At 39.0% G+C, this 15,496-nt stretch overlaps 2 protein-coding genes across 5 annotated transcripts; both read right to left on the reverse strand.

Moving 5' to 3' along the window:
• Positions 1 to 337: 337 nt before the first annotated feature.
• On the reverse strand, positions 338 to 6,709 carry dmap1 (DNA methyltransferase 1 associated protein 1). 2 transcript variants are annotated; one of them, XM_044362192.1, is made up of 10 exons: positions 6,256 to 6,709; positions 5,982 to 6,073; positions 5,596 to 5,791; positions 5,124 to 5,282; positions 4,827 to 4,994; positions 4,220 to 4,405; positions 3,825 to 3,896; positions 2,865 to 2,937; positions 1,965 to 2,317; positions 338 to 1,090 (listed from the first exon to the last, which is right to left on the reverse strand). In XM_044362192.1, the coding sequence occupies exons 1-10, from the start codon at positions 6,349 to 6,351 to the stop codon at positions 1,031 to 1,033; spliced, it is 1,455 nt and encodes a 484-aa protein (XP_044218127.1). In that variant the 5' UTR covers positions 6,352 to 6,709; the 3' UTR covers positions 338 to 1,030. The 2 variants fall into 2 exon arrangements, with proteins under 2 accessions (XP_044218127.1, XP_044218126.1); XM_044362191.1 differs by having other exon boundaries at positions 3,825 to 3,911.
• Positions 6,710 to 7,520: 811 nt separating this feature from the next.
• Positions 7,521 to 15,407, reverse strand: LOC122988333 (galectin-3-binding protein B-like). Of its 3 annotated transcripts, none has more exons than XM_044360576.1 (6): positions 13,658 to 15,407; positions 11,661 to 11,735; positions 10,823 to 11,014; positions 10,480 to 10,620; positions 9,142 to 9,418; positions 7,521 to 9,014 (listed from the first exon to the last, which is right to left on the reverse strand). In XM_044360576.1, exons 2-6 carry the CDS (start codon positions 11,719 to 11,721, stop codon positions 7,973 to 7,975), a joined length of 1,713 nt encoding a protein of 570 aa, XP_044216511.1. In that variant the 5' UTR covers positions 11,722 to 11,735; positions 13,658 to 15,407; the 3' UTR covers positions 7,521 to 7,972. The 3 variants fall into 3 exon arrangements, with proteins under 3 accessions (XP_044216511.1, XP_044216509.1, XP_044216510.1); XM_044360574.1 differs by lacking the exon at positions 13,658 to 15,407 and adding an exon at positions 11,847 to 11,951; XM_044360575.1 differs by lacking the exon at positions 13,658 to 15,407 and adding an exon at positions 11,842 to 11,951.
• Between the last annotated feature and the right edge of the window lie 89 nt (positions 15,408 to 15,496).

Consider the following 15,496-nt stretch of genomic DNA (forward strand, 5'->3'; position numbering starts at 1 on the left):
ACATATTCAAAATTTGCATAGAAATTAATGTCTAAGTAGGCTAAACGACATAATTGACACACAATTAGCAATATTATGGGGAGGGAACCTAATGAAGTTTTCATGGCTGTGCCAACCAAAGAATGATCACTGCTTAATTATCATATTAATGAAGTCATTAGTTGTCACTTAACTTAAATGACAGGTGAGGTAAGAATGTCATGATCTTACGATTTCCCTGGCAAATGTGTATTCAACACCAATTTCCTCCGAGTTAAGAAAGAGAAAGCTGAGAAAGTGCGACTGATGCTTGAAATGTGAAATGTACCACCGTGGAGTAAACATGTGTAACACGTGGTAAGAAAAAAAAACAAAACAATGAGGTTTATTGAATCATTGACTAAAGCATCTTCAAGGTCACCTGAGGACAAACAACACAAATCAGCCCCACTAGTCCACACAGAGAATGCATAACAGATGGAAGCAGTATCCACGAGAGAGGGAGACGCACTCTGGGTCGAGAGGGAGCCGGTACTACAGGCTAACACAAAAACACATTTCCAGTAAACACTATGGCATGATTAGGCTACAAAAAAACCTCATATGGGTCAAATAAGCATTGCGGCTCAAGGTCCTCCCACTCCCAGAGTCTCTTCTTTCATTCCAATTCATTTCAATTACCAAGTCATTCCAACCTTCTTCCCCATGTCCCGATTAGCTCGGCCTGGCAATTTACAGTTGATCTTGCCTCATCTAAGGCTGAGCTTTGATGGAAGCAAGGAGAGGAGCAGTAATGGAATGAAATGTCACTCAGTTGTTGCCTTTGTCACTACGATGGTGGGAAAGCCAGATGGGGAGGGGTTGGAGAGGTCCTGTTAGTAGCTGCAAAGTTGTGTCTGTGTGTGTGTTGTCCATGGTGCTTCTACATAAATGGACAGCAATAAGGTATCCTGCTCCCCCCCGTGTCTCTCTTGTCCAAAAATAAAACTTATCGGCGTCTCCACTGAGCCCCTTGTCCTCCACCGTGTACCAGCTGGTGCTTTAGTCCTCATCAAGGCTTCTTCACCTTTTTCACCGACGACGAGCTGGATGCCGATTCTCTACGTTTGCGCTGCAATGTCATACACAAAACAATCTCATCAAGGACTGACAGGGGTCCACTTTCTGTGCTGCTGCATGTCATGAGAGGACGAAGCATCTGTACTCACTCATATTTCTACAACATGCTTGCCAGACTGCCGAGTGAGTTGCCCATGAATAGTGAATGTCGTTTAATGTATGACAGACTCCCCATGGTTAAAACAGCAAGAGGGGAAATGTGCAGTGAGCTAACCCTTGACAAGTGCATCAATTTCTGTTTTTTTCCCCTCCTTTTCTCCCAGTTCTCTGTGCACTGCTGTTCCTGTCACTGCTGACTCCCACTGTTAGCCTGGGGAGGGTGTAGACAGCCATGTGTCTCCAACCAATACGCATGGCATCACCATCTGCTTGTTTTTATATACCAGCTCAGCAAGGATCTTTATTATGAGTAGTGGCTCACACAGTCTACCGCATAGGCATCCCAAATCACCAGGAGTCGCTAATACAATGATGAGGACTTGATCCCTCGCTAGCCACTATCAATGCCAATTGTGTTTAACAGAGCGCTTGAATATAGAATTAGGTAATAAAAAGAATATGTCTGCTGTCAAGACATCATGTAGTTGGAAGCTCTGTTTCAAGGCTATATAATCTGGTGATATACAATAATTTTTTACATGTAACACCATATTTCTGACATGCTCCATCAGCAGTCCAGCTTAATTAGGCGTTTGCCTAGTCCTCTTTTTCCCAATAATTGTTTGCATTTATAAAACAGTTTCAAAGTCCTCAAAATTTTTTCACTTGCATGTCTGTCATACATTAAAACTGTTTAAACATTTGCAATATTTTCACCTGATTAACTGTGATATACTTTGGACCAGGCAGAGATATAGCAGACTTACTGAGTTGGGGGTTAGCGGCGCTCCTACCACATCAATGATCTGCTCTTTGGCTTCCACCTTGATGTCATCTGCGCTGGGCCAGGTCTGGGCTTCCCCGCCTGGTGTGGATGCTGTGGTGCTGTTGTTGACATTGGTATCCCCGCCCTGCAGTGTGGCAGCTGGCCCCAATCCTATACTTCCGCCACACCCGCCTCCGCTGCCGGCCTTCAGCAGGGCCTCGTAGCGGTGACGCAGCATCTGTTGTTCATACTCACAATTGCTGTGGGCCTGCTTCAGCTCGTAGAGCAGCACCAGGTCACTACGCAGCTCATTGAACATCTGTACAATCTCTTCTGTCGGCATGGGGTTGAGATCTGGATCCACAGACAGACATGAAGGCAGTGAAAATTTTAAATTAGATTTCAGTTACCCAGCGCTTTGATTAAAACACCTCAAAACCAGTTTGTGAGTTTATTACACTAAGCAGAAGATACAGGTGTAACAGTGCATGTATTCTTCCCAAACTGATCATTAACATTTGATTTGGTTTGGTGCTGCTGAGATGCTGTATGCAGCCAATGCACCCGGCTGATTTTGGTGCTCCTATGTGCAAGCTTACTGCTTTTATGCCATAATGTACTCTTTGTTTATTTAAGGTAAAAATTGATATTGATCTTTTCGGCTAACTCTTGGCAAGACAGCAAATTAGCTTATTTCAAGTACTCATTCAAGTGTTTTTTATTCAAAATAAAGGGAAAGAAATTCAACTTTTCGTTTTCCCCACAGTGCCAAATAACATACCAAACAAAAAAACAGAAATTCATAGTTTAAGATTCTTATATTGCAGGTCTGTTGTAGAAGAGAGTTAAAAATGTACAACTTTGAAATTTTGGCAGCTTGATAATGTCTTCTCACACTCACCCACTCCTTGCTCCATCAGGATCTGCTCAATGGCCTTGATCTTCTTCTGGCCCACCGAGCTTGGTAGTTTCATCTGAATCACACACAAATACACAAATACACAGACACACACAAGGGTGTGATTTAAGGTGTAGAGGATACAAGGATAAACTGCTCCACCTCAAGGCTTTTAATTCGTATGAAATGCACTGCAGCAGGCCAGATCAAAATGTCTTTATTCACTGAACTCTGTCTGACTGATTAGCTGGAGGGGCACTCCACTCTTTAGTAGTGCTAATGCATTTTCCATAGAGAGCGGCAGCTCCTCATCAGTCTTGAAGATGAATAAGAGTCCCCTTGCTAGGTCTTACAAATATTAGCTAGTCACTAACCAAATTAATCATCACTGTGCTAATGAGAGATAGCTCACTCAAGTCAAACATTCTGGCTGCTCACATACATCAACTGCAGGGTCAGGTATTGCTAAATTACCTTTGATATTTCTACTTGTTCAAACAAAACTCAGTTGGCCTCCTTAAATGACAAAAATTTCTAGCTCCTCAAAGGTTCCTGTTCTTCCCCAAATCAGGACTGAGTATTATGTTAATAGCTGCCCCCAAACCAAATGATGGTTTTCTCTTATATTTTACTCTTTCTTTTGTTCTGCTTTCTCTCTGTGTTGTAGAACAACACCACTGGATCAACTGTGTTCTGTGTATATTTCTACAAAAATAAGGTTGAGTTAGGTTGACTGTTGATGTATTTACATCAATACCGATGATAAATGTCAGCACAGTACAGAGCAATATAATTTCTTGATACAGAACCCTAATCAAAAGCTATGGGACTATTCCTGACTCAGAATGGTGTTCTAGGTTCTCCACTGGTATTTCAAAGCCAAGTTGAAGTTTTAAGTTGAAGGCGTTTTTAAGAATATCCTTTTAGTGTTTTCAATATCTCAACAGGGATGGTAAAACTCACCCTCTGGCTGCGCAGGGTGACTCCCGCCGATTTAAAATCAGGGAATTTGATGCCTGCTGTCTCTGGTACAGCCTGAAGAAGAAATGACTGATGAGAGACACGGATAAACTTGAGATGTCAAAGCATTCAAATAAATATGTATGGGATGAATATTATTAAGGTGCGAGAACTGTTTCATATTCTCTGAGATGCAGTAGTTCAATCAAAAATAAAGTAAAATGATGAATTAACTGACTGTTTTCTTTTGATGGCAGATTTTTTACTTAATATTTCAATATATTCAATATTCATTACATTGAATAAGCACAGTCAAAATGTTGACCTTAACTAAAAACATGCTTTTCCTCTGAAGATTTTGTTGTGCTTTACATCACTCTTTTTGTGTGTGTGCTTACCGGTTTTTCTGTTTCTCTTTTTTGTGGGAGCTTCTTCTTGGAAACTCTCTTTTCAGCTCGCCTCAACTCTGTAGTTGTGTCAGCTGCTTTAATGAGTTTCTGCAGATCCTGGGCCTTCTTCTCTCGCTCTTTCTTCCTAGTCTCAATCTTTCTTAGCTCTTGAATAAGATATTCCTCTTCTGCCACCTGCAGGAAAAACAAAAGAATTGCAACGTTTATGTTCAAATGCTGGCACACATCTTACATGCTTGTATTGCTGGCAATCATGCTAATAAAAAACAATACACTCTTTTGGTGCACTGGTGCTCAAAAGCTATTAACTTAACAACTGGAAAAGATTACTTGTTGACATCAATTAGTCTATTTTAGAGTTAAGTACACCAAGCACTGTAAACACTGTATTTGCTAACTGTCTGGCATAATTGGGTTTTTATACATTCTCTATTTCAAACAACCACCTTCCTTTCCAGAGTTTATACCTGTAATTCATAATACTGTTTGTTGTTTAGCATGATGCCACTGATCATGGCTGGGTAATATCTAAGTTACCAAAGCTTTACAACTGCATAAGAAACTGCATTCATATTCAAATTATAATGTTACTAACTTGTTCAGGTGTGCGATTGAAGAGCTTCCCCAGTTGTTCTTTGCGGCGCCTTTCATGGCCGGCATCAAAGATGTAAATCTTAGGCTCTGTTCCTGAAGCTGCACGGACCTTGGTCAGCTTACCACAAATACTATAATACCGTTCTTTCAGGTCTTCCACAGAACGTTTCTGAAAGCATAAATAGAAGAATGTTACTAAAAATATGACCTTTAACTTACTGCATTCTGATTTTGATTATTATACACCTTTATTTTTGTAATATATCCTCAATGAAAGAGAATGTCAGTGAGTGATTACTCTGTATTGCTGGTAGTCATAACGGTCATGGACAACTATGAAGCGCAGGTCAAAGCGCTTGCACAGGTCGAACAGGTGGTCTGTCTCTGCTTTAGTCCAGCCATCGTCATGGAGATGCATCTGATACTCCTGCTCAGAGTACACTGGCACCTGCACTGTCTATACAGACAGACGGGAGCAGAGAGAAAATGTAGTGAATAAGGAAACATAAATTAAAAGTGTAAGTGTGTGTGTGTGTGTCTATCTAAAGAGGAGACAACAGAGGATGAGTAGCCGTGTCTATTCTTTGTGTAGGTGCTACAGGACTGATTACATTTATTGAGTTAAAGTGATGAGACAAAAAAATCTTCATTCTCAGTTATTCTGTTATTGTTTCTGTCAGCTGAAATATGTATTTGACCTTAACAGAGTAAAACTGATAAGATCCTACAGCTTATGAGGAGAGATAAAAAGAGATAGCAGTCTTGCCCACCTTGTTGAAGCGGGCAAACGGGTAGTCTTTGCCCTCCTCAGCCACACGTCGCCAGTGGTGGAATATGGCCCCATCCCTGCGAGCTGGATTGGTGAAGGGCATCCATTTCCAGGGACGCACCTTCTTACAGCCCAGCTTCGCTTTGACTGTCCTGTAGCCCTGAGTAGTATCACTTGGCAGCAGAGGGGGAGCATCTCTGTGTTTTAACAGGAAGAAAGAAAAATTCTATGAATTAAAGAAACTTAACCACCTCTCACTTTTGTCCGGATCACTTCTTCGTGCAACTGAAAGGCAATAAAAATAAGTAAGCAGTACTTGAATCCAAACCTCAAGGATAATTCAGTGCACCAATTTAAAAAACAACATAATTTCAAAGGAGCCCATACTTCTTATCTGAATACAGCAAAGCATAGACTTCTCGGTGCATTCCCTCTGGTCTCTTGAAGGTCAACGTTTCAGTTGTCTTCTTGGTTTTTTTCTGAAATACATGATGGAGAAATTGGTTATTTTGAATGAAACATTTTGGTAATACTCTCAAAGACATAATAGTGATAATAAACTTCTCAATCTGTAGCTGTAGACACTGGTATGGATATCATTTTTTTGTCACATGACCTGTATAGGTTTACCTATAGTAAATATTAAGAAAGTCAGATTTACCTTGTCTGAGTTGATAAGGTCCTTTTTGCTGATGGGGCCATCATTATCCCCTCCGGCCAACTCTAGTATGTCCCTCACATCAGCACCGGTAGCCATGATTAATATGTTGTTAATTATCGCTTCTCACAACCTGTAAACACCTTTCATTAATGCACACGCGCTCGTTCATTAGCGTTGTGCTGTCCAACGGCTAACTTACGTCCCTAGCTTAAGGCTAATGCTAACGCTACCATTTCTAAGTTACGTTAAATTTACACGGAGCCGCAAACGGCAAAGTACACGTTTTTGTACGATTTATTTTCTTAATATTACCGTGGACGTTCCTACAATATAGGAAAGCTGTAGAGACAGTGAATATTAGTATTCCCTTGCTATTGTTCAGGTTGTGGTACCGAGCTAGCCACCTAACTGCTCCACCGACATCGCTCTCTGCACTGATCTACCGATAAGTTGACTGTCGCCACCGTGCGGTCTGGCGGCGCACTGCAGAATAAAATAATAAACAAACCATAAATATTAACAAACAAAATTACTACTGTGTTTTTAACAACTTATTTACTGAGTGATACACGTTGATTTAGAACAGGTTTCAGCTCTCATTCTCAAGAAACTAGGTTGAACATTTACATCAATGCATATAGGTTTCACCCAAATTATAGTAAGATTAATAAGATAAAAGTCCTCATTCCTCCATTATGCTTCAATCAAGGAAACTAAACAGCATCTCCGTACTACGATGAAGTGTGGTAAAGTTTAAAATTATTACTAATTATTAAAATTACTGGGTGTGATGGTGCTATATATCAAGGAAGTATATCATCAATATATTTATGTTTTAGAAGTTGGAAATCAGGCCCACAAGAAAATTGGGGATGCTGTTTTTTTTTTTTTTTTTTTTTAAACTATGCCACAAAATTATGGAATTTTCTATCAAAACATATCAGAGAGGCCAACTCTGTAGCTAGTTTTAAAAAAAATCATACTCTGTTGTTAATTACTATTTGTTGTTTTATCAACCTTTTATCATTTTTGTTTGTTTTATTTATTTGCTTTTTTTGTTTCTTTCTTCTTCTTATCTGTTTTTATTGATCTGTGATTTGATTTCGTCCTGATATTCTGACTTTGTCATTTGCATGTAAAGCACTTTGAGCTGCAATCCTTGTATGAAATGTGCTATAGCTACAAATAATCTTCTTCTTATTATTATTAATGTTAAAATTGAAAGAAAGTAAGTGAGAGATACAGACATTGATACAAGACATAAAAACAGTCAAACTTGTCCTTTATGTTTTTGTCTTGGAGAAGTGACAGAATGAGGAGAAATAGAGATACAGACACTGATACTGACATAAAACAGTCAAACATGTCCTTTCTTTAACATGTTTATGATTAATTGGTTTATTATGATCTGAGAGTTTTTTTCTCTCAGATAATTAATGGCATGCAGAATAACATCAAGGACACAACAAGACAACATTTTGGTAACACCTTTTCTCTAGCCATGAATACTGTGAATACAGTGACAAATGATATCCAAGCAGTATCTGAAGGGATGTTATATGGCAAGGGTTAGGATGATCAACCTGGATAACTTGAAATTGTCATAAGATTGTTGTAAGATTAATAGAGTTGACAGTGTCATGAAACTAAAAAGAAATTACACATTTGCTATTTCTCTATCCTGCATACTTTCTGAGGTTCCCAGAGGAAACCAGAACTACCCTGTAAAGTACTGAGGACGTACCACCACTTGGTATGAGAACCGGTTTGAGTGGCATGGATAGACTTGTCCTGCACTGCTGTTTGTTGGAACAAATGCCATATTCTCACCATTAACAACTTTGAAATTCTCAACGTGGAACACGTACTTGCCTTCACACAAAACAACGAGCCTGTTGCTGTAAAGAATACGACTCTCCATCTCTCTGGGTAATGCACTTTGCTTATCCTGAATCTTTAAACTGACAGCTGGCAGAGAAAGGCAAGTGACACTTCCTTTTAAGCAGTCTGCTTCAGTTAAATATAAATTTGCTTTCCAGGTTATGCTATGTAAGGCAAAATAGGCACTATTATGCACAGGGGTTTGGAAATCACTGTTAAGTCTAACAAAGTTCTGGCTGTTAAAAGTGTAGAATCCATAATCATTGTGGGCTTTGATGGCTCTGTTTTCAAAAGTAAAACTCCATGGATTACCAGTGTAAATCCTAGACGTGTAAGCATTCAGATTTCTTGCCACGTCATCATGCAGCATCCCAAAAGGCAGGGCATTAAAATGAAAACCTGCTAACTTGTTTGTCTGGTATTGTGAGCCATTAAGGTTGTACAAGTCCTCAGCTGGTATCATAGGGAAACGGATGAGTTCTAAAAGGCTCTCAGGAATAGATGTGCTTCCTTGGGCTGTGGCCCATCCCTCCAGCCCCTTAAGGATGTAGGTCTCATTGGACACAACAAGATCTGAGCGAGACAGAAGAGCCTTGACCATATCCAGCGTAAGATTCGTCCAGGCTGGGGAGTGGATCAGCGCCTCAAAGTTCCAAGCCAAATAGCGAAGACAGCTTTGCTGCAATGCCTCATCGCCTGTACGGAGTGCATACTCATAGAAGCTCTTTTGACCCTGGAAAGTGGGATCCTCTGGGAGAAATGAGCTGAAGAGTTTTGTTGTCTCATTCTGAAGTTGTTTCAAACCCCAGTCAGATGCCATCTTGTGAATACACTGAGCAGAGGATAGTGTGATGTTGATCTGTCGTGTGTAAATGTATCTAGAATTTAAACATTTTTATTAGTATGCTTTGATTTACATCAAGTTTTGGTAGAATTTTGCAACATCACATAGGTTTATCTGGTAACAAAGAAGTGGTAATTTCAAGACACATTGGTAACATTCACCTTACAAACATGGTGGCGTATTGACTGCAGTCAGCAGCGACATTAATGCTGAGTGTGGACTCTGCTTGTGTGACTTCAAAGAATGAGTTCAGAGAAAGAATGAGCTTGTGGGCACAGATTGTCTCCACAGTGTTGTTGTCCACCACCACTGCAATGTCCAAGTCACAGTCACGTCCACTGTTGAACAGCTCCCCCAACTGATACGAGAGGCTAGTATTTTGGTTCAAACAATACCTCTGATCAGCCACAGGTGTAGTTTGTGTTGTCTGTAAAGGAGCTAAATTTAGGAAGAGTGACATCGTTAGTATTTTACTTGCACACCAGTATTCTTATTGTTGGATTGTTATTCCATTGTTGTAACTTGTATTTCTTGTCTCACACATTTTCAACCTAACTTGGCCAGTGCTTTCTTTGTAACCATATACCATGTGTGAAAATCAATATTGTTTTCACACACACACACATACAGAGTGTGTGTGAGAGAGAGAGAGAGAGAGAGAGAGAGAGAGAGAGAGAGAGAGAGAGAGAGAGAGAGAGTTAAGATTAGATCAAACCCTGAGCATAACTGAAAGAAATCAATATCTCTGTGCTATTTATATACCCCCAGTAGATTCTCCTTATTTTAAAGATTTTTGAAAATCTCCATTCAATTTCTAGGCCCAAGGATGAACAGGAACTGAACCTGATGTCAACGACTCACATGTGTTTGATCAGTCTCCCATTTTTACCACACAACCCATCACCTATCGGAACAACCTTGACTCTGAAATAAGTCAAAGTGGCAGGGGGGGTAGTGCATTTCTGTCAGGCATCAGGCCTGTACATAGTTAACGGTAGGTTCAGAGGAGACTCTTTAGGGAGATTCACATACTCCTCAGCTCTTAGGTCTAGTGCAGTAGACTATGCAGTCACTGACATGGACCTCTCCACTATCAGTGCATTCACTATCACAGCAATTCCCCCTTTCAGACCACAACCAAATAAATATGTTCTTTAAACTCTCAGGTCAAATGAATGGCACAAAAACAGTTATTCTGTGGTGTTCTAAATAAAAGAATGCTTTTGGACAGATTTATTTAGATCTGACTTGATCTTTGACTACTGCCTTTCTACCCTCTTCTCAAGAGGGTTTGTGAATGGTGCGTCACCTGGTCGCTCTAAATATTGCTGTCACAAGGAATTGTAGGACAGAATTATCTCCTTTCCTTTTGTAAAGGATGGTCAAGTGTAATCTATGCTAAAGGAGATTAAAAAGAAGAGAGAGAGAGAGAGAGAGAGAGAGAGAGAGAGAGAGAGAGAATGCATCTGATTTCCTTCTAAACCTTTAATAAGTCTTACCTGTTTTACATTTAACACCAGCATCTTCATCATGAGAACAGTCATTTCTCCCCCATCCGCTGAACATACATTGGGCAAGGCTTGTCTCAGTCCCATCACACTCTAAATCATCCATCCAAATTCTGCCTAAAACATCAGTCTCTAAAGCAAGCAACATAAGAATTGTAATCACAACTTCAGAAGAAGATGATTTGATTCCTTCTGATTGTCTCATCATACGGGATTTCCTCATGAAGTAGTAATGTCAACATCATTTGTTGTTATTATTTGGCACATTTACCATAGTTTATGCTCAATTCTGCCTTGATTTTCAAAGCACCACAGTCTACCAGAGCTTTATTACCTTCTCCAAAGTGACGTGAATTCACAGCTTCTATTGCACCAGAGAAACCGAGCTGGCGACACACCACGTTAGCTGCGTTAAGTCCCCAGCCGTCATCACACACAGTCCCCCATTCTTCTTCATGATAGATCATCACACGGCCCTCAGAGGTAACACTACCATCAACCAGCTTAACATCGCCTTCCTTATATCCTGAAGAAATGCAACACAAATTACACAAACATGATGTAATGAACAAATTCTGTCACTCCATGTCCAATCATTGTTACAAAAATATACAGACAACCATTTAGCTCAGTAAAGCCTGCTTTTGCAAAAGTTTACTTTTCATATCATAAAACTTTTTTGTTGTAAATTATGATTTTGTGTGGCTCACATAATCTCAACGAGTTAGATTACACTGTAGTGTAATAGCCACCAGTGGTTAAAAAGTAAAAACTGTATCTATAATAAACACTGAAATATACTGAAGTGGAGGAGTAAAAATCTACTCAAGTAAAAATAAAAATGAGCTTAAATGGTTCTGAAACCAAATTTAAAATAGCCTCACATTAAGGTGAGCAATGTTTTTTTATCCATGTAAAAGAACAAGCCAACCTGAACTCAAATCAAATCCCTTTTGTCTCATGGTTTTGTAAGACTTTGGTGAACAGACACAATGAAGAAATAGTTTAATTGTGAAGTTTTTTGGGGAAAAAATAAATTGCTGTCATGTTGACTATGCCATTAAAGTTATCTTGTAATTACCTATGAAGTTGTTTGAATTTAACATGTGCTTAAACATCAGGAACGGTGACACAATAGTACGAAGGAACTAGAGCTCAAACAAGTCACTCACCTGCACACAGGCTGACACTCAGCAAAAGAACACAGAGTGATAAGATAACCCCCTTCTTCATTTTGATTACAAATACTGGGAAAGAAAGGGAAAACAATGAGTCCCAAAGTAATAGACATTTTATTGAGAATCCAAATTTCCTCTGAAATAACGCATGAGAATGGTACTGATGGATATGCACATTACAGCAGAGGGTGTTATGCTCATGTGTCTCCCTGACATGCTGCCACTCTCTGAGTGGCTCTCTTCCTCTCTCTATCTGTATATGTCTGTCTGATATGTGAGTGGAGACAGGTCAGACTCTGCTACGTTTATTATGCGTCAAGCCACTTCTCATGCATTTATCCTGTTGTTGCCTGCTTTCCCCTGCCTCCTGTTCCTGATAGTTCTGTTTCCTCTGGCTCCAGCCCCTCATCTCATCTCGTCAGCCCTGCTTCCCTGCCCTGGACCCCTGCTCTTTCCAGCTTCCAGCCCAGTCCTGAGCCCCTGGTTCCTAGTTTCCAGCCCAAACCTCAGCCTGTCTCCTAGCTAGGTGCCCAAGCCCCAGCCCCAGTCTCCCAGTCACCAGCCCAAGCTTCCTGCATTCCCCTTCCTCAGCCTTGAAAATAAATGCTTTATTTCTATTATATATCTGTTTCCTTCCTTTGAGTGTCTGCACTTGGGTTCACCTACTCTGTCTCACATAAAAGAGGGGAGGATAATGTAAGAAACAATTGCATTTACAAATTATTTACATCTAGTATCATGCTGTTACTTAATTTTTCTTTGTTCAAGGAAAGAATAACCAATAACACCAGAAGATGCAGAATATGTAATTGCACAACTGCAGAATTCTTATGCAATTTTCTATCTATCCACACACAATAAGGAGAGGATCTATGTCATTTGAGTTTGAAACAGACCTGGATTTGTTTGTGAAAGTCCAAAGTCCAAAAGAGTCCACTGAATATTTGATGTTTTTATGGAGCTATTTGTCATTGACCAATCAGGTACCTAAAAGGTAAATATTTAGTTTTTGGTCAATGTCCAGCAGACAAGTAAACATTTCAACAGATATATTTGATTTGATTTGATGAACTTTGTCTCAGAATGTATAAAAACAAGCATGAATACAAACAAGAAACAATAAAAATCAATAGAATTTAACATAAGAAACAAACTCTCAGAAGAAGCAGGAGGAAGTTAATACTTCCTGCCCCCTTTCTAATGCTCAATTCATAAACCTACATAATATATTTAGTGTTTATCACATATCCGCATACTTTATAAGAAAAACAAAAACAACAACAGATATGGAGAGCATCTCTAACTACAATATATTACAGAAGAACTTAAGGGTGTAGAAATATATTGGTGCTCTCAGAGGACCTAGCTAGCCTTGTTGCGGTGTGTGATCCAAGGACGTCTCTTTATAGAAAGGGGGTCTGGAAGCTGACTGAAATGTTTTCAGATGTCATCCTCTGAAATCACTGGGCATATGTTGATCTGTCTACAGGCACCTGGTACTTATTCACCCTTTATTAACTGTAGGAACGCAACATCCCATCTCTCAAGATTTGGTTTAGTATATGGATCAAAATATGCTGCATACAAAATTTAATACTAAACACAATTGGTTTCTTAAAATTTGGAAAAATAGACAAATTTCTCTTTTGCATGAAACCAAAGAAAAGGACAAACTATTCATTTTATAGGCCTATATAAGAATTCATTCAACCAATTTCAGGCCAAGGTGGGTCTCAAGAGGGATCTACTGGATCCAATAACATATTTTGTTTAGTTTTAGTTTTGTTAATAATCCACACTTTAGGCTATTTCATTCTTCATCTTCTTCATGATTACACACTTTTTCTTTACTACAATTTTACCAACAGAAAAAAAAGAAAAATATCAAGACAACAAACTAAAATAATTGTCAACAGATTGTATCACACTAAACATAACTTGAACAGATTCCTGTAAGGCACCCCAAACACTGGCTGATTTGTGTTTCTTACCTTAGGTTGGCCACTGCTTTCTCTCAGGCTGCATAGACAGGGCAGTTGGGTTATGTATGAACCATAGACTGTATGGTATTAACTAGTTGTGTTTGGGTCTGCCCTCTACATTGATAGAAATCACGGCTAGTGGGCTGAGCCTGCTCGCAACTCATCACTCCATCCTCTTAAAGTCCCCCTCCATGCAAAAAGGTGTTTTTCTTTTTGTTCCTGTATTTCAGTGTTTGAGCTTCACAGAATGATGAGAGTTTGACACTTAAAGGCTGTTTTCACATTCATCTGCTGAAGGTGGAAAGTTTCTATGTGGTCACTGAAATTCTAAGTTAAAGTAGTAGTGATTTGTGACATCACAACCATTTTTGAAGCTGATCCTGGTCCAATATGCAACTTACTCAAGTGTGATGAGGAAACTAGAAGCCTCCAGTGAACATAGCTACAGCGAGAATGAACTTTTCAGTGAGGTAGGAGACATCCTGTGGCATTTAATGTGCCATTTAAATCGAAAAAATATTTACATATTCACAGATTCTGGATTTTTAAAGAGAGAGAAGGAGATATAACTTAAGAATTTCTAACTTGGTAAGTGAACTTTTTGTGGAAAAACCGTATCAGACACAAATTGTTATTCAAAGAAGAATATTTGTATATGTCTTAAAGGAGCTTAATATCTGCATTTTGTGTATGACTGTCAGTAACTAACAGTAACAGTAACATATCTCTAATTATTACACACAACTACATTGTAGTTTTGACTAGTTATTCTCAGTTATTCTCAAAATTGTGTCATCATAATTTGGTCCATTTTACAGCTAGCCTATTCTAAAGTATTGATCACAGCACACAGCCTCAGCAGATGGAGTTGCCAGGTTGACATGGAAATGTAGATCTGTTCTTTAGCTTCTGTGATGATCTGAGTGAAACTAAATAGGCTATATGGCCTATATGTATATCCATAAATGCTAAATGCAAGATGAACATAGTAAAACAGTGGCCATCAGACTAACAATAAATTGGCCTGTTCATGATACTACCAAAAACAATTCCAAGCAGACATATGGTGCTTATAGCAGTAAAACAGTATCCAGACTAACAATAAGTAGGCCTATTTGAATCATCATAAAAACAGATCTGTAGTCTTTGCATTTTCACTAAGATAGCATTACATGCCTCAATCTGGTGATTTATCACTATAGAACTACCATACATATCAGACGTCTGTCATTTAGAGCCTATTTGAGTCAGTGAGAGAAATTACACTGCCTTGATTTTGCTATCTCAACACAGTTTGGCTCATAGATAGTAGCTAAGGGCAATCCTGAGACACTCATGCAATTTCTCATTGGTCATGGAAAAACCATAGACTGTAAAAAAAAAACAAAAAAAAAAACGGGAACAACTTGCCCTTGTTTTGATGGCATTCATATGAGAAAAGCTAGACTCACAAGTGTAAGTGGATCCAAACATTGTCAGTATTAGCAAGGCCACTTTCCTTATTGTGGAGTACTGATATTGGCTATCATGGTTAGACCAAAAGTCCACTGCACCCTCAGACTGTTGTTTTAGGTCTTACTTACTTAGTCTTACGTTTTAGATATCTAAAATTGAATTTCGACTATTATCAGGCTAGTTGGATATCCAAAAGATAAGACATTTTTAAATGGACTGAATCATATCTTTGACCAAACAATCTTTCAATTAGGTTCACTTAAATAAAGTATTTTGTTTATTTGAATATCTACATCCCGGGCACAGATGTTCCCAAAATCCTTTTTTTGCACCGCGATTACCTTTATTTTTGAATATAAACACCGGATGTAGACCTTTCTTGCTGGCTATAAA

The sequence above is a fragment of the Thunnus albacares genome, chromosome 9 (genome assembly GCF_914725855.1).
Source record: "Thunnus albacares chromosome 9, fThuAlb1.1, whole genome shotgun sequence".
In the NCBI taxonomy this organism is placed as follows: Eukaryota; Metazoa; Chordata; class Actinopteri; order Scombriformes; family Scombridae; genus Thunnus; species Thunnus albacares.